Genomic DNA, 19858 nt, shown 5'->3' with positions numbered 1-19858 from the left:
ACACCTCTACACTGGCAGTGCCAGTCCTGTCCTTCCGGAACCTTGCACGATGAACAAGGTCACTCATGTGATTGAGTTAATTGGAGACAGGACTTGAATAAATTAAAAAGCATCGTTGTACAATAAAGTGAAACTACACAGATTACTGTCTTAAAACCAAAGCATAGCAGAAGGTATACCCCTTTGGGAGCTGATTTCAGATCAGTAATGGAGTTCTGTTCTTTCCCTAACATAAAAAATAATGTAGTTAGTTTTGCTAATTTGCTCTAATACATCAGGGGGTCCCAAACATATGGAAACATGAATGGAGAGAATTGGAAAGCGTGGGATGCAGCAGACCAAAGCCACTTCACAGTATTCCATGTGAAACGGTTTCTTAATTAGAAGGATTTGAAGAATTGTGTGTCACTCTTGTGTTTTCACACTATATCACAAGATAGACTATTAGGAAACTAAACTCTGAACATTTGTTATTTTCAAGATAGGGAATAAAAGATAAGACATTTTAATTATGCCTGGATGAAAGCTTCTGTTTGGATCTTGCACTGGCAGTACAATTTAAGAGTGGTGAAAAATGAAGCCAACAAAAATGAAGTAGCCTATTACAAGTCACAAAGATAAACAGGATTTAATTAGACATTTCAATTTAAAGGTATCTAAATATTATTCACACTCCGCAAAATAGAACAACTGATACGTGTGTGGTTTACTCTGAAGATTATTAACATCATGCTATGTGAGTTGGCAGAGGACAGTATATCCATTGGGAAGGAACAGAAAATTAGTTGTATGCATATGTATTTCCACTTGTGACTGGGAAACGTCTGCTAATAGTCTCAAAATTGTTGGCTCTGGTCCCTAAGTTACAGTGTAGGAAACAAATGGAAATTCTGCAAATGCTATTCCCAGTTCTAAAAGCTTTAAGTAACATGGATAACTCATGTAGGTTATTAATAATAACCTTTTAAAATGAGATACTCTTCTCAGAGTTTGCGGAGTTCTTTATTTTTACTAATTGGGAAGGTTGCTATAATCTGTCTGCTCTCCAAATGTTGCCATGTGCCCTTTGGGATAAAGAACAAATAAAAACTCAGGCTTAGCATGACTAGGCACTCGCTGTGACTCTGCCTACTTTGTAGTTAGTATTGCTTACCATTCAGTGGACTGAAGAAGTATTAGTAATGACCAGCTTTAGCCAGAAAAGGGTTCTGGGGTCTGCTTTGTTGCAGAAAGGGCTCCCTGAAACAGGCCTCGAGGGTCTGGCTTTAATTCTAGGCTTGGATTCCAGTCCACAATGGATCACGGGGCAGCTCACCCCCATGTTTCTTCTCTGAGTCTCAGAGCTCTCATCACCCACAACACAAGGGTTGGGTCCGACTATGCCCAACATGGTTTTAGTTTTGAAATCTGCTGACTGCATATCGGCCGGCTTTTCATGCTCTTCTGCTTCCCCTGGTGGACAATGCCACTCCGATGCTGCAGGGTGCTTCCTCTGTCTGGGACTTGAGTGACAGAACTGAACTGATTCGGTCCATTCCTAGTTACAGGAGAACTTGAGGATATCTTTTTAGTTGTAAAAATGATTAGGCTTGTTCTTTGTTCTTCAAATACTGTTGGGTAGAAACTTGGATGATACAGCAATTCTCCAATGAATTTTATTAACCTCTTTTGCTGTATATTTCATCATCTGTAACCAATGAACCAATAATCAATGTGAGTCAGACTGCTTATGATCTACATCAAAAAACTGTAAAACCTAATATACTTTTAAGACCCTATGCTACTCGGAAATGGGGCAGGAATCTTGGACCTTTTAACAACCAAGAGCTTCTTTTTCTGGCTCAGGGTTTACGTGGGGATAAAGTTGTGCTCTAGTGTCAGCTCTGCTTCTCCTATCTTCATGCTATTGAACAAGTTATTAAATGTTGGAGGTTCCCCATGTGAAACTGTTCATTAATAATATGTATGTGTAGAATTATTATCAAGATTAAAGTAAAATTGTACATAGCAAGCTCTTAACATAGTTCTTGGAACAATTTAGCTTAAAATTATGCAAACACATGCAAACCTACCAAACAAAATTAAGATTGATTTATAAGAAATACAATTTTTGACTAGTGGGTTGATATTTGATATCAGACACAATTTGCATTACTATAAATTTTTATAAATCCCTTTTTCTTATAGCACTTTAGGAGTTTAAAGAAGAATGAGGAAAATGTTCATTACAGAGAACAAACTTGGGGGTGGGAAGGAGTCCGTTTTACTTCAGCAAAATTTAAACTTCTAGAGGGCAGAGATAATTCCAAACACTCATGAAAAGAAAATCCAGTTAGCGTCAACCCAGTGCCTAGGTAGTCAGAAAGGAAGAGGACGTGGTCTTCACAAAGAGATCAAATGGTTTCCTCTCTTTAACTTCAGTTTAAAATGTGTCTTAAAGACCTATGGAATTTATCCTGCACATTAGGTAGATTTACATATTTAGAAGACTTCATCAGTGGAAAGTGACTTTAAACTCTAGTGAGTGATCTGATTTCTATCTAGCCTTTCAAAGAGAAAGATCCTGTGAAATGAGTGACTTTCTTCGAGGAAGTCATTACCTAGCCACACCCACGGCTGCACTTACTCAGAATGAACCAGAATCAGGATGCAGTAGCTGTGAGATGAGTGTGAATGAATAATCCTCCCCAGATAGATCCACTATCGAGTTAATTAGTAATATGTGCATAGAATTACCATCTCAGATAAAATCTGAATGCTATATAGTTGATGAATTTTAATCTCTCATTGCCACCCTGATGATTGTAAAGATAAATTATTCCAATTACATGTTATGAAAGAAAAATAGAACCCAAAAAGTTCAATCATTGACCGTGGAGAGTTCAGAAAGCCTATAATAGCATCACCAATAAAACCTTCAAGTCCTGAACTTCTAACTTAATTTCCCCCCCCCCAAAAAAAAGTGAACTTGAATTATTCCTTTGGAGAAATAAGTTAAACAATTATTTGAAATGATGAGCACACATTTATGTCACTGTTTTGTTACTGTACAAAATTGAACTTAAGACACTTTTATGTGTTAGCTAGTAGACGTGATTGCATGGCCTGTCTTAACATCATTGGACTGTCACATATTTCGGAAGTATTTTTTGTTGAGAGGGGAGTAATGTCAACCTTACAAGCAATGGGTGTGTTTTTCGGGGACTAGTTGTTTCTGTAATCTACCTCGTATTGTTTGGCTGACAAAAAAAATCCTGTAAATAATGCACCCAAAGCGTGCCGTCCTTGGAGTCCCCCGCTCCTCCAGCCTCAAACACGGCCCTTGTATGCTTCCCTCTTTCTTTTCCGGCTTCTGCCTGTTCTTCAGGACTTTGTTCCCCCACACTGCTGCTATCTGCCCTGCTGATATAAATGATAGCCTTGTTTGTCTCCCTAACGTCCTCAGTCCATCTTGGATCAATTTGCCATATAAATATGTGATTTTTAATTACTTAAGAACAGAAACATGCAGAATAATGTACTTCCCCACCACGAGTTCTAGAACTGCTGCCATTGTGATGGAGCTGAATGCCCTCTGTGAATTTCCTTGCAGAGTCACTTCTTCCGTGCCACGTGTTCTGTGGCACGTTCGTATGTTTATCATCCATGTATAGCTACAAAAAATGTGTTGGATTTCTTCAACCAACCAAATTTTTTTCTGAAATTTTAATTTTTCTGCTATGGCTTTGAGGTTTTCACTAGAATTTTGAGATTATCCATGATGCTACATATGAATCGGTTCGCCTCTATTCCACTGACTCCAAATTCTGAAATTTTTACCCATTTGTCTGATGATGGGCATCTAGGTTGCCTGTGATTTGTGTTTTCTCAAATACAAAGAACTATACAATATCTAAATATCTTTGCATTCTCAGATTTGTGCGAGATTTCCTAAAGCAGATTCTCAAGGGTCTAGATGCTGGGAAGCATCTCTTTGTTTTCACATTAAATACATTATTGGGATATCTGGCATGCTGTATTTTCAGATCCCTCCTACATCTTAAAAAAAAAAAAAAGACACTTTATCAGCTTCTCCACTAACTTGCAATGGAAGGTGCACCTGGAAGAGAAGTGCTCTTCTTATTTCTTTCTCTGAAAAAGACTTCCCTGAGGGCTCCACATTGTGGGGGCAGGTGGCAAAAACCACATGCATCTGGGTCACAGGCCGGAGTGACAGCAGGTGAAGAATGCAAGGTGCACGATGGTTCTGGAGTGGACAGTGGAAATGTCCCAGGTCCCCTGGCTCCATATTTGGCCTATAATTGCAGAGTTTCTCAGCGTACCTGGTTTATTTTTTCAGAGACATGTAGGTATCTGATGCACTTTATAACAGGGCCAAGCAAGAGCACTAGAGCCAGGCTGCCTAAATTGAGATCCCTGCTCTCCAACTTCCAATTGTATCCCCTTGAACAAGTTTCTCAGCATCCCTGGCTTGGTTGCCTTTGTAGAAAATGGGAGAGATGCTATTCCCTATGACATAACTGAATGAGATGATACACACACCTCTCTCAAGTAGGTGTTTCATGATTGTTGTTGTTGTTGACTTGTTGGGAATATAAATGGCAAGAGATTACATTGTGTCTGCCCGGCACAGGAATTGCGTAAGAAACTGGGGAGGTAATGATGTCATTAATATTTAATATTTGTCTTTTTCCAAAATTATGTCATCAGCTGCATCCAACCTTCTAACACATTTGTTGGCATGCAATGGACAAAATGTTGAATCAAGAAATAAGCCTAATGACTTTCCGAAGAGTGTCAGTGCACGAAGCACGTTCTGAGGCATGATGAAGCAAGTAGCTCATTTCCATGGTGGCTAAACTCTCCTTACTGCGCTCTCACTCTCGGAATACTGACTGTGTCTATATACTAGAGGTTGTGGCTTGTCATTGACCAAAATATTTAAGTTGTCAAAATCGTATTCTTTGATGTTAAAGCTGCATAACAGAGAGTTGACTATTTCTTGAATCCTTTGATTGTATGGAAAGTAGCACATCCTTTGATTTTCACTGCTTTTTTTTTCCCTCGAATTTTAGGACTCATTGTCCACGAAGGAGCCGCAGTTTACAGAGTATTTAAGCGCTGGCGAGCTGTGAACTTGCACTGGGATGTATTAAATTATGACAAAGCCACAGACATCGAAGAAAGTAGCCGGGGAGAGTCTTCCACAAGTAGGACTTTGTGGTTGCCACTGACAGCTCTGCGAAACAGAAACTTGGTCCACCCAACACAGTTAACCTCGCCAAGGTTCCAGTGTGGCTACATGTTGTTGCATCTGTTCAGTCGGATGCGGCCTCATGAAGATTTGTCAGAAGATAACAGCTCGGGGGAGGTTGTGATGAGAGTGACTTCCGTGTGACAAAGATACGTGATGATGCAGTGCGGGACGCCCAGCACACTCGGGAATGTAATTGCAGTGAACGGTGAAACCATAGCACTTCTAAAAACACACATCTACGAACTTTTTAAAATTTATGCTTTTTGTATGAACATTTGAATTGCAAATACATTTTCTGAAAAAAGGGAGTTCTCTTGTTCTTTGTTTTTCGATTTGCCACATCTTTTATATGTTAGTACTTGAGATCATTATACATATAATTTAACCTACTTAATTTAAGAGAACGATGAAAGTTATCATTGAGGCTACAACTATTTTTCTTGTTTCTTTTAAATATATATTTTTTATCAAACCTTTTGCTCATGTGTAATTTTTCAGACTCCGTGAATGGGTAGATTCTTAAATTCCTGTCGAGCATGTTACAAAGTGGGACACCCGTGATTCTCTGCAGTGATCTGCCCAGCGCCGAGTGCTGGCTGGCCAGCTTGAGCACTGCTCATCTCTACTGTGATTAGAAAAGAATAACAAATAACCCTGTCACCAGGAATGTAATGTCTAGGAACTGTGACTTACTGCCTAACATTTGAAATCCTACAGAAAGCTTATAAAAATGAGTGCAATGAAAGTTATAGGTAAGATGTATGAATGCTTGGAGCCCCCAAATCTCACCAGAATGTTGCACCACATTATGATAACGCTGACTAAAGTACTGTCTCACATAAGCATGGTTGTGATCATCGTCTTAATGGGACTTTTATTTTTAAAAATTACATACTTCTTAATTCTTTGAACACTGACCCAGTTACTCTAACAAAGCCATTTGAAATATATTCAGCAGCAATAAGAATTCTCTATTACCAGTTGGTCAAAATAGTATTTTTGAAATGGAAAGCAAAATGAAGCTGTCAGCTTCCCAAGAACAAGTTGCTAACTGGCAGCATGTGCTGCTTCCATCTGTCACTGTCCAGTGGGGCTACTGGGCACCCCATTAGGGGACAGGGACAGAGAGGACGAGAGGGCAAGTATCACTTCCTCAGAGTTGAACACACTGGCTGTTGGAAATAATTATTGGTGGGACTTTAAGACTTGAAATAAAACACTTTTAAATTCTATTTTATGAAACTAACCCTTGCATAATTAGCAGTTCACATTTACAAGGAGTGCTGATTCCTCCATATGAAATTCCCCCAATCCTTGAATCAGCGTGTTTCCAGTTATAAAGCTCTGCCACACACGGGAGAGTGTGTTTAACTTCCTGCTTCCAACTGTGTCTGCTGCTTCTAATCCGACGTTATGTGAACACAATTCTGGGTGAAGCTCCCGTCATCTAAACTGCATCATTGAATGGGAAGCACTTGCCTTACTCTTGACATTACTGGGCCCATCCTTTAGACAGATGAGGTGCTCCTTGCAGCATTGTGTAGCAAGCCTGCCATCAGAATTAGTGGATACTTTTCTGCTCACACCAGCTCACTCGAAAACAGAAAGGTACAGAGATAAGAAAATCCGTAGTTGTGTGTGTGCAAGAGGCACTGACCCCTGTCTACCCCACTCCTTAAAATAGCACAGACATATACACATATATAACCTGAATCAATGTTGGAAGAAGGATCTGGTAGAATTTCCACTCATCAAAAGGTACCACCTATGAAATAATGACAAAAACCTAAACACAAAACACTTGGTGGGGGGATGGGTGCTTGTAGGGAATTGAATTCACTGCTTTAAAAATAGTTAAAATGTTGTGCTGTGTGGATTATAATATAAGCAGTTAATGTTCAACTGTGAATGCTGGAACTCAGACAATGGCTGCCTTAAATGCTTAAGACATTTAAAGTAAGAAAATGAGTTGAAATTTTAAAAATAACTTTCAAAAATCTCCCATATCATAAGTTAGGACCTGTGTCCTGAAGCTCAGCTCTCTTGGCTCTCTGTAGCCCTGTCGTTATTAATCCCTGCGCTGGCAAACCAGGTGACTTTCGCCCCTTGTGCCATTATTAAACATGTTGTTATCCAGGAGAAGACCCTGGGCACATCCTGTTCTGCAACTTGGTGAGGATTAGCTCCCAGGTGACCCTGAGGGAGCCACCCTTCATGAGGAACGGATCGTGGAGCCAGGGAGGCAACAGAAGCTCTGTTCACCATTGAGCACACCACTAACTGGAAGCTTCTGCTTAGAAAATCAGCTGACAATTGTTTAAGCAAAATAAATCACTAATATCCATGTTCTAGGAGATTGGATGGCACCTGAAATCAAGTATTATCTAAGATTCTTTTAACTCTGAAGTTTGCCAGTTCTCCTCCTCCTTCCTTTTCATTGCCAACACCCCTTTTACCAGCACACTCAATCTGTTTCAGTTCATCCCTTACCATGATATACTATTTCCAAGATGTCATCATTTCAGAAACAATGAAGGAACCTAATTGTTATGAAGCACAAAATGCATTTTCTCTTTTCTGAATTGGTCTTCTTTTCAGTAGTTATTCTACCAGCTAGGATCCTGGGGAAAGAATTACAAGTGACTTAAGAGGATCTATGCCTGGAATAAAGTCTCCTAAAAGGAAGAAGGAAGTAGTCTTTGGGGAGCATCTTAAGATAAGCTGTCTACAAGTTCCTGGTCTGATGTATCGGACTACAATTAATCTTGCCACTGCCTATCTTGAATTTTTGTAATGGCTATTGAATAATCAATTTCTCGTTATTTTAGGTTCCTGGAGACTCCTTTGTGGGCTGTGAAATATCAATGCAATTAATGTCTAAGTGCCCTTTCCTGCATATTGGTGAGGACCTCCAATTTGGGGAAAGAATGAATGTCCAGAAAGAAGCAGGTAGAGGGGTTCAAAGGCAGTGTAGACACATTGGCTGTAAATGCATTGGCTGGTGATTTCTTCCTCACAGAGTACCTTGTTGGACTCTCAGCAGTGCTGCCAGTGGATGCACATGTGAGATAGCGTTTAGATGCGTTCCTCCTAAGCATTCTTTTAAAGCCTCATAATGTGTTTAAATTAGAAATTTTGAAATCTTCACTGGCTCAGGCTGGATGTGGTGAAATTTGCCAGAAGTTTTCCACTTTTAGTTGGTATTGGTTGGAATTTAAAGACACCACTCTAATGTTCAGCAGGACCCCAGGAGGAAGGATTCCATCATCTTCTGCAGATGCTCCATTGCTTATTATTAGGGAAAAAGAGAGAGAGAGAAAGAGAGAGACTTGTAGAGAGAGACTTGTAGCCCAGGCAAAGTATTTTATTAGGGGAGAGATTCTGACAGACCATCTCCTAGTGGGAAAAGGTGTGAGAAGGTGTGGGAATCACTTCCACATGGCAGATGATGGCATGAGGAAAATGACCACTTCGGATATCCAGCACTGGAATTTTATCCATCTTAGGCACTAGTGATAGAAGTATCCTCCAGTGTCCTTCATGTTCAGGCTTGGGTTCCAGCGATCAGATCCTGGGCAAGGGCTGCTTTTGAGTTTGCCTTGGGCATAGCTACTTTTATGCACAGTTATCTGGAGGAATCCAGTCTGTTTCCATAGATATTAGCATTATATTAGAGTCAGCTGATTAGTCACAGATTAGTAGAAGCATGTAGAGTCCAGCTGACCAATTCAGTCCATCGGGGGAGAAATGGCCTTTGGGAGAGTTATGCTAAGGGGAATGAGCTAGGCCCAGAAAGAACGATGCATGATCTCGCTTGTAAATGGAATATAAAATGGATAAATAAAAGATGAGATACATAGAGATGGAGAATCAAACAGTGGTTTTCAAGGTCAGTACTGAAGATGAAATGAGGTGATCAAAGAATATATTCAAAAACAAATGTCTGATGAACAATCTGAAAGAGCCACTGTATAACGTAAGAATTGCACTTAATAATAGTGCGCTGTATCCAAAATTATTGTTAAGTGAGTAGATTATAGCTTCCCTTGCATAGGGAGGAAAGTGGGTGACTATGTGAGACCATGGATATGTTCATTTGTTCCACTGCAGTAATCATTTTATATGTATGTATCACATGGCATAATGATGTATACCTTAAAAATACAGGATAAAATTTACTTTAAAAAAGGGGGTGTGTTGGGGCGGGGCAGGAATTGTCATCTAGCATTTAAAATCCTGTTTGGGATTCCCATGTCCCAGGTTTGAGTGCCTGGGTTCCCACCCCAGCTCTGTATCTGACTCAGCTTTCTGTTTCTGCAGATCTGGGATGCAGCAGTGATGGCTCATGGGATAGATCCCAGTCACCCACACTGGAGACTGGAGTGAATACCGCTTTCCTACCTGTGACCTGGTGTACTCTGAGCTGGTGTGGCCTTTCTGGATAGTGAAGCAGGTTGAAGTTCTTTATCTCTACCTCTGTCTCTGAGGGTGTACTATACAAACAAAAAGAAGACAATAGCAAAATGTTGTGAGTGCTGGTTTTAGTGTCGCTGTGTAAGTTGCTCGTGTTCTATTTGGGTCCCATCACAGGGCATTCAGCCTAGTCTCTGAATTACCCTTACATGGAAAAGAACTTCCAGGGAGTGCTTCCTGAGTTAAACAGCCCAGTGGAAGTCAATGGTGACAAAATGGGGGGTTTGGGGGGTTGGGGTCAGATGAACTTGCAAGCAAAATCATGTTGCTCTGTACATCTCCCTTTTTATTTTGATTTGATATTGATGTTTGGAATCAGAATTATTTTCAGCTCACAATTTGAAAATTATAGACACGAGTGGTTTTAGAAAGTACAGTTTGACAATGTTTTAATTATAGAGCACCTTAAACACAATTTTCCGTTATAAAAATTAGATAGTGTAATTTGCTTGAAGATTCTGTGAGTGCTTGATTTAATCAAAACAATGGATGACACAGTGAGTCCTTGCCTTGTCAGGCATTGTTTGGGATACTCTTTCTTTCCATTTTCTCCATGAAGACACTATGGCATGAAGAGACTAACAGACACATGAAAGTCGACTCGGGGTGTAAGGCAGAGCCGCATGTAGACTCTCTATCCTGACAGAACTGCCACTCCAGTGCATCTCAGTGGCCACGAAGTTGTTCCAGTGGCCTGCACATGGACATCTTTCTGTGTTGTCTCGCCCTCCCTCTGTCCTTTTCCTCTAGCTTCTGTGCAGAAGTCAGGTCAACCACCTCTGGGATCGTCTTTGATTTTCTGGCACAGTAAGATGATGCTGCTCTTCCCTCCCTGCTTTCAGTGGTTGTGGTGGCCAGCAACCATGAAGTCATGAGGGTGTGTGAACTGCAAACACGCAGACTGACACCATCATGCATGTAAACCACTGCTCCCCCTCAGCTTCTTGTTACAGAAGGATGAGAAAACTTTGTTTAAGTGGTCAGATTTCTTGCTTTTGTTTTTGCTTTACTTTTACCCAAAGAGGGATGAAAAAGCATTCCCATGACAACACAACATCAATTCTCAATTTGAGTCAAGTAATTACTTCCATCTTTCCTGTGAATCTATTTTCTTTAACGCTAGCCAAATACTCTGCTGAGTTCTAAGACTTAAAACCAATCACTTCTCAGATGTATCCTGAAAGTTCCACGGATGAGTCAAAGTAATGGAAGAATCTAAACTTGACACCTTTCTCACTACAACTCTTTAAATTCAAATCCCCTCTATTCCTGTTCCCCAGGAAACGGCATTGCAATCTACCCAGGTTCCAAGCCAGAGAGATGCACCTTCATTACATCCCATCTCCCCCTGGATTTCTTTACTATAATCTAGTTTCATTTTTGACTGCCCTAATACAGAATCTCTAGATTTCCTGCTCAGTTTTTTTTTCAATATACCTCTATTTACTCTTGCAGTGTCTAGTTTTGACCCCTCCAAATTATAGCCCATATTTTTAACAGAATGTTTTTTTTCTAAGACATAAGCATGTCATTCTCTCATTTGAAAATTTCAAAGCCTCCTCTTTTTCTTTAGGACAAAATCCTGTTTCATCAATATGTTACACATAGGCCAGAGCCTTTTCAGCAATTCCATCCTCATATCCTACCATGCTATTTCTGGACACACTATTGTAGCCAGACGAAAAGACTGAAAACAGGAATGGATTGCAGGTGCAAAGTATATGATATTATCTTAATGTCTAGAAACAATAACAACAGAAGAATCATTCATTTTCATAGCTACAAACTCGGATTTTTCTGGGGCCCCTTCTCTCATTGAGAATGGTGTCTAGGGTAGGAGTGAGACCTGAACATTTATCAAGTAAGATAACTCCATCTCTTCTGGTTTAAAACATGGTTTTTAAATTAACAACAACAACAAAGATGTACTTTAGAGTAAAAGATTTGAAAGAAAGAGAAAATTTTAATTTGCATCCTTTTGTGTTTCCTCTTTGATTAGGAGGGGGACAAGGAAAAGTGGAAGGTTTGTATGCTGTCCCCAGTGGGTACTGTGATGCTCAGGGCGTCTGCTCTGTGATGACCCCTTCCTAACAGCCCACTGATCTCTGACTCGGGGGGAGGTAACTAATGGCCCCTCTTTGAGCAGTAGCCTCTGTCCTTGCTTTGTATGCTGTTGTGCCACCGCAAGCCACCACTCTCTCCTGCTGCATGGAACCCTGGCTAGCCTTGTCCACTCGGCCACCAGCTTCTGGGTCTCACCCAGGTCCTGTAATTGGCTGCAGGTTTGGGACAACCTATCCTATGTATCTACTTCTCAAACCTTAGCAGTAGCTAAACCTGCAGTAGCTGCACTAATTCTAATTTTTCCTTACTAACTGATTTTATCGGGTTTTAATATATATGTTGCAAAAAGCAAGCGCATGAAACATACAGCCTTGAGTGTTGATAGAAGTATATACCTGAGCAAAAAGCATCTCCATCAAAACACACAGCCTACCCATCACCGCAGAGAGGTCCTCTTCTTCCCCTTTCCAATCAATGTCTGCTGTAATTTATGCTGAGGTAAGTAAGTTGAGGAGGTTTCTGAATTTCATGGAAATCAGGAAGTATGGATCAGGCATACTGCAGTACATATATTTGTATCTGACACGTTTTACGCTTAACAGTGTTTTTATGATCCATTCAGATTGTTGTATTGATAGCTATCTTTTATTGCTGAGAAGTATTCTATTGCAAGAATATATCATAATTTGTTTATCCATTTTCTTTTGACAGACACTTAGGCTGTTTCCAGTTTAGGGCTATGACAGACAATGACTATTGACTTTCCTGCATATGTCTTTTTGTGAATATATATTTTTATATTTTTTCTTGAGCATACATACCTTAGACTAGATCAGCAAGTTACAGTTTATTATGCTTTATGAGAATTTTCATGGGAGTGAGCCCTCTAGTCTTGCCTTTTTTTCCCTCTCAAATAAAACTTAGCTATTTTGGCATCATTGTATTTCTATATACATTATAGAATCTCAGCTTGTTGGTTTGACAAAACAACAACAACAACAACAACAAAAAAACCTTATTGAGCTTTTGCTTGGAATTGCATGGAGCTATACCTAAATCATGGAATCAGGAGAAATTGACATCATAATGCTTTTCAATAAATACATAATTAGAAATTTTTTGAAAAGTAAAATGTAAACACTTAAGATTTCACTAATTCATTTCAATTCCAATTTTAGATGTAAAGACAATTTATATCTGATGCTAAAATTTTTTCTAAAAGTAATTTGTATTTTATGTTGTAGATGGTGTTTCATGTTTATTTATTTTTGAGTCATTTATTGCTAATGTAAGAATATTTGTTTTTCTATTTGTCCTGATAGCTTGAGACCTTGTTATAGTCACTTATTATTCTTATGAGATTTTCATGTTTGTTATTGATTCTCATATTATCTGTATACATAATCAGGTATAAATCTATAAGTAATGATCATTAATTTCATCCTTTTACTAAATAGATTTTGCTTTTCTTTATCTACCTTCTTCAAATAGAAGTTTAGATCATGACTTTTAATCCTCTATTTTCTCTTATATAAACACTTAAAATTTTGAATTTCCCTCTAAGTACTGTATCTCACAAATTTGAATATATTTTTCCTTTTCATTCTGCCAAATCTCCTTGTAATTTCTTCTTTGAACCATGAATTATTTAGAATCATGTTGTTTGTTTTCAAAATATTTGCAAAGTTTCTAGATATAGTTTAGTAACTGGTTTGTAGTGTTTACAACTTAACATATTATTCTTCTAAAAGATACTTTGTATGGTTAAATCCAGTGAAAGCTGTGGAAATTATTTTATGGCCAAATTTTTCTTACTGTATTGGTTGGTAAACTATGGCTTCATGGAAATAAAACAACAAATTAAAAAAAAATATAGATGGAATTTAGTAAAACAACTGCTTCCATGAATAATCGTTTTCTGGACATGGCAGAAAATGTGCTTAGAATAATAGAACACCATAATTAAGGAAGTGTGCTTGTGTCTGTAGCATACACCAGCTTGGGGGGTCTTTGACCTGTATGTCTGGTGACTGAGAGTCAGTACCACCATAACGAGTGTTGGACATGGAGGATGCTGTGACCTCCTGCTCTGAAGATATACACAGAACATGGAGTTCTTTAAATTAATTGCACAAAACACAGTGTTAGGATCCTACCCGGCAGCAGCTCAGTCATTTCCCTTTGCCTGGTTTCATTATCAGAAGAGCATGTGGACTTGGGTAGGGAACTGGACACCCCTGCTGGGCACAGGCGTGCGAGAGGTCACAGCCCTGGATCATATCTATGGAAATGTTATCATCAGGTTCTTCGTTTCACTCCGTACTATCTGGTGCTTGCTTTGTGCCCCCCAGCACTGGGCCAGATCTAATTTACCTCCATTCTGCTTGCCCTTTAGTGCCACTTAGCATCAATTCTCTCTGGGCTCACAGGTGTTCTGCCCGTCTGGCTCCTCGCCCGGTCTCATGACCTCATGCAGGGCTGACAGTCTTAACCACAACAGGAACCAAGACTGAAAATGCAAAACTTTACTACTGTTGTCTTTAAATTTTTCAGCTGGAAGATAATGGTTGTATATATTCATGGGATATGCTATGATGATTCAATACTTGTATATAATGTGTAATAATCAATTCAGAGTGATTGGCGATTTCATCTCCTTACGAATTTGGCATATTTTATATTAAGAATATTCAACCTCCTGTCTTCTAGTTATAAAACACATGGTGGTAAATTATAGTTACCTTATTGTGCTGCAGAACACCATAACTGATTGCTGATATCCAAACTGCATTTTCATACACATTGTTTCCAACTTCTGTTTGCCATCTCCATGGCTTTTCTAACCATTCGGGACAGCTCTTCCACTCTCTAGTTCTGTGCAGTTTTCTTAGCTCCTCCGCTTAAGGAAAACCATGCAGTATCTCAGCTTTTGTGTCTGGCTTGTTGTATAGCGCATTGCCCTTCAGGTGCATCCATGTTGCCACAGTATTCGCTCTCCAGCAGTGATGGACTTGGTGTGCAGAGCTGATAATAACATGCATGGACTACCATGGTGGTCAGGTAGCAGAAGTTTTTTGCTAGCATCAAACGTTCAAAAAAAGGTTGTCAGGGAGGCATCAGGGGAGGGGGATCCGAGCTATTTACATTTCAACAGCAAGAGACAGTTCCCTAACACACAATTTGTTCGTTGTGGGGGGGGGGTCCTTTCCTGAAACTGTTAACCTCTGGATTAGAGATTTTCCTATCTATTCTTTCCCATATTAACTGCTCCTGGATCCCCCCAGAGGAATTTCAACTAGCTCTGGCTCTACACTGGCAGAAGATTTAAGATGTCTTCCCATAGCACAGCAGCAGGATTTAAATCTTTCTGTGACAGACTATTGTCCTGCTCCGTGGTGTGTGTGTGTGTGTGTGTGTGTGTGTGTGTGTGTGTGTGTGTGTGTTTGTGTGTGTGTGTGTGTGATATCTACTTCATCCTCTCATCTTTTGATGGACAACTCAGTCAATTTCTTATCCTGGCTGTTCTGAGTCAACATTAGAGTACAGATATATATATATCTTTGATACACTTATTTGTTTTCCTTTTGTAAATATACACAGGAGTGAGATTGATGAATCATATAGAAGTTTTATTTTTCATTCTCTGAAATACTTCCATCATTGTTGCATCACTGTACATTGTCACATCTGGAGACCAAGCTATCCACAAGCCAGGTCTGGATACTTCCAGATCTTCCATGTGGGTGCAAGAGCCCAAGGGCTTGAACCATCTCCTGCTGCTTTCTCAGCCCACAAATGCAAAGCTGTATTAAACCCAGAGTAGTCAAGACATGAACTGGTACTGATATGGGATGATGGCACTCTGATTGGTCCATTATTCCCACTGTACCTGCATGATGGTGACTGCTGCATGGCAACCACTTAGAATGAAGCAGTGTTATTCAACAGAACAAGGGTAAGGATGAGACATTGGCTCTCATCCCTAGCCTTGGTTTCTAATACAGAATCTCTCCCTCTTCCTCCCCTGGCCTCTCCGCTGTCTCCCCACTCACCACTCGCCTCTTCTTTCTCTCACTCTCACTCTTACTCTCTTCCCTCTCTTGCTTCCATTTTACACACACACACACACGCATAAAACTGTACTTCTCATTAGACTCTTTACTAACATGACTTTAAAATAAAATTCAAGTGGTTAGTGTGGCAGATACACAAAGAAAGACAAAAATTGTTTAACTTTATTACTGTTGTTGATTTTGTTTTGTGGCTTCTCGTTTAAGGGAATGTATAGTAACGGCATAGTAGAAACTTTCATATCTAGATGTAAAGATGCAATGCAGTATGCATTTCTACTTCCACGTCAAAGATAGACCCCCAATGAAACTGTTGGATATATCTTGGCAGAGGGATGCTGGACTGTCTGACATTGTCTGTACCAGCAATGTCAGGAAACTCTTAAATAACAGAATGATGGACTTATGACTAATTATGAAGCACTACAATATTATAATAATATGGGAGAAATCAGTTGGGAGGAGGGAGTTTGGGGGGAAGGTAGGGGAAATCCCAGACCCTATGGAATTGTACCATAAAATTAAAAAAGAAAAACATTTAAAAAGGAAAAAAATGAGAATGAAAAGCTTTTACTCAAGCAATTCCAGCAAGTGTCAAGACTTACCATCTCAGTTGTTTCATGTTCCAGCACGCCTCAGTCTTTAATGAATTCGCTTGTTCTATCTTTAGAACACAATGAGAGAAACAATTCCAGAAATGATACAGAGAGACTCCATCTGGAATCCATTGTTTGAAAGGCTCAGCGAGACTCTTCTCTATGGAACACTCCAATCCTCTAAACAGAGTTAAAATTTAAATAACTTTCCCAACTCAGGCCTGGCTACAGAATTTGTCTAAATGGAAGTTCCAGCAGTTTGGAGTACACATTGACAGAGAGAGTACCTCAAACAGCTTATAGAAATTTTGAAATCACTGCATGTAAGGGATTTTCAAAAGTTTGATGTAAAATATGTGACACAAAAATGCTATTCGTGGATTTTTAAAAATGGCATCAAAGTAAACCTATTGTTGAATTCAATTTTCCATGAACTTTCCAATGTCCCTACATAGGTTGTGATTTGTGTCCAGCTGGACTCTTCCATCCGTACGCCTTCATAGAGGCCTGCAGGTCCATTTCTCTCTAAGAAAGGAAGTTAGCACAAATAAAATAGGTCATGATCAAGTGTCAGTTTGGAAATGACACCAACCTTAGCGGCATTCTGAGCCATTCAGTGGTGAGCATAATTTTATCACTTGGGATAGAAGGAAAATTGTCTTTCCATAGAGCTCAGGCCAAAAGCAGCCAGCATTCTTTGCTGGTGAGCTGAAACTTGCTCGTTCTTCCTGGCGTGGGCTCTTAAGATGGCTTTGTATTAGATTTCCAGGAATGTGCTTTTATCAGAAATATTCTTGGTTCATAAATAATGGACTAGATACTACAGGAAGTAATTTTGTAAAACACCAGGAAAACATACATTTCCTACCATCAAGTGGTTTTCCCTACCCACAATCCCCAGCTCCACATCTCCCCGTGTCTCTTTTTATTCATCCTAATGAGCAGTAAGTGAATCCAGCCCTATTCTGTGGTCAGCCAATCTCCAATTGGGTTTTCTGTGCACTTTAGACAGCAGCCTGCTGTGCTCCAGCACCAGCAACTTCTTATATTAAAGATGAGAGAAGAGTCTGCTTTTATTTCTTTCTACACAGAAAAAATTGAATTACCTACCTAGCTTTTAAAAATGTGTTTATCATTTTTGAGAAATGCAGTTTTCAGCAGCTGTGGTTGACCTGTGCTTGCAGTGGGCAGCAGAGTTTTTTTGGCAAAGAAAAGCTCTCCAAGGTCACAGACAGATGAGTGGTTGCAGAATCAGGACAGGCATGTTGTGACTTCTGAAGTGTGAAGTGGGAATCGCAGCAAACTGTTTCTACAAGCACTTTTATCACTGGGTGGATGGAGGAAGAGCTAGCTACCAGAGAGTACTTTTAGAAGCTATGGTCAAATTTATCAACACCCATTGTACTAACCTGCAAATGATTCACTGAAGTCAAGATCCACCCTGTGAAAAGGGTATGATGTACTATACACCACTAGCTAGTTTGTCCATAGCATATTGTTTATGCTATCTTTCTGCCTCTCTTTCTACCTTGTTAAATCATGAGGCTCATACTGCTGGCCCCAGAAGATTCCATGTCAATCAAATGAGAGGCTGTGGGAAAAATATTTTTAAATTATTTTTTGTAAGGAGTACAATGTGTGCTCTAAACACCACTTCCGTTAAGCCAGGAGCTTAATCACTTAGATTGGCAACAAGACAAATGATGAAGGAGAAGATGGCATGGAACATCTAGGTTTACTACTAAGCTGAGTCTTTCCCCTCAGGCCCTCAACACATCGGATTAAGTTAATGAAGAGTGACAATGCAGAGTGCACACCAGGTGAGCAGTAGGGAGTATGGTTGCTCTTTTGTCTTTGAAATGACCCAAGTGGTAGAAGGTGAATGAAAAAGGAAGAATGAAGCATTCCACCCAACAGAATTATGGATTGACAATTTGCTCTGTCTGTAAATCCACATTGCTAACATGTATTGAGCAGCTAGTATGAACAAGGTTAGAAGCTCTGGGCAATCCAGGAACTATGATGTGATTCTTGTTCGTGGCAATATACAGAGCAAAGGCTAGTAAAATGCAGGATGAAACAAATGTCATCAATGAAGTATGAAAATCCTTGCCGTAACTTAATATTTGGGTACAATCTGGGCACACTAAAAACATCACCTCAAGAAGCTATGAAGGGCTAAATCTTCCTCTTTGTGGCAGGGAGGCAAACCCAGATGACAGTCCGGAGTAGAATATGAAACTGAACAGTCTTTAGGAGGGTCTTGTAGGAGGGACCCAAAGGACAGTTCAGTTCCTATCTTTGCTTGAAATCCTTGAACATTAACCAACTGATTCACCTGAGGCTCAGTGTCCTTGACACCCCATTTGAGAAGCAGAGATGCTAATATTTATGCTTTTGGAGTATTATCACAAGTAGTAAAGCAATAAATGTTAATTCCCCTTCAGACAATCAGAATAATTCATGGTTCCTCATCCCACCCTTTCCCAAAGCACTGCCTGTGTTCTTGCCTTCTATGGTTCATGTGACTGCAAGGAAGTACATTGTACAAGGAAGTGTGCTTTCCTTTTCTACAGACTACAGAGCTCTGCTTAAAATGCTACATCAACAGCAAGCTGCCACTCCCCTTGCCTTGGAGATCATCTGTATAGAAAGCATACCCTCTTAGGGACAGCAAATGTAAATCTTTATCTAGAGGAAATTGTAGTGAGTTGAATGGGTGAATGGAGGACCGGACATCCTACTGTCTCTGTATTTATTAAACAGAAACAAATTCTTTGGAAATGTAACTTTGAAGAGTATTATTTCACTATTCTCAGACTCTGTATTAGCCTGCAGTGAATGGTAATGATTTCACCTGCCGTATTTAGAGCTGGGGCTAATGAATCTTCCTATCTTTTCCTATTCATCTATTCTTACTTAGAAGCTATGAATAGTGGCAGGTTGGAAAGATGTACTTGTTCATGGATGTAATAAAAAATAGATGGCATTGCAGCAGAGAAGTTCATAATGTCCTTCCCCAACAGGGAGAAAATAATAGCTACAAAGAATTAGAATTGAACTTCTTACTATTATTCCTCCAAAAGCCTCACTATCATGACATTTTCTTGTTCTTTCTTCATTAGAGTTATCCCAATTTAAGTGCAGAATATTTTATGGATACAAATCTACATGAATGTTTTCAACTATATATAAAAAACAAAACAAATTTCATTTCACTGGGTTATTTTTCCAAGAAACTCAAAGGCCTTTTATACTGTAGAATTATCCCTTCATTATTGCTGTACCCAATATAAACACGAGTGAATAGGGCCAAGAAGTAACTCTTGGTTCTGAGTTTCTAGTTCAAAAAGATCTAAGATGAAAAACATCTATAACTGATTTATACTAAACATATT

General features: G+C 39.5%; 1 protein-coding gene across 1 annotated transcript in view; it reads left to right on the top strand.

Annotated features, from left to right (window-relative positions):
- Window positions 1–5734, top strand: part of MARCHF11 (membrane associated ring-CH-type finger 11) — a 68482-nt gene extending 62748 nt beyond the window's left edge. Inside the window, exon 4 of the mRNA XM_040977649.1 lies at window positions 5076–5734. Coding sequence (XP_040833583.1) covers window positions 5076–5398 — 323 coding nt within the window. The 3' untranslated portion in view covers window positions 5399–5734. The remainder of the gene's footprint in view (window positions 1–5075) is intronic.
- Window positions 5735–19858: the final 14124 nt, after the last annotated feature.

This window comes from Ochotona curzoniae, unplaced genomic scaffold (assembly GCF_017591425.1).
Source record: "Ochotona curzoniae isolate NIBS_2020 unplaced genomic scaffold, NIBS_Ocur_1.0 contig_2754, whole genome shotgun sequence".
Taxonomy (NCBI): Eukaryota; Metazoa; Chordata; class Mammalia; order Lagomorpha; family Ochotonidae; genus Ochotona; species Ochotona curzoniae.
This window is presented reverse-complemented; position numbering and strand designations above follow the sequence as displayed.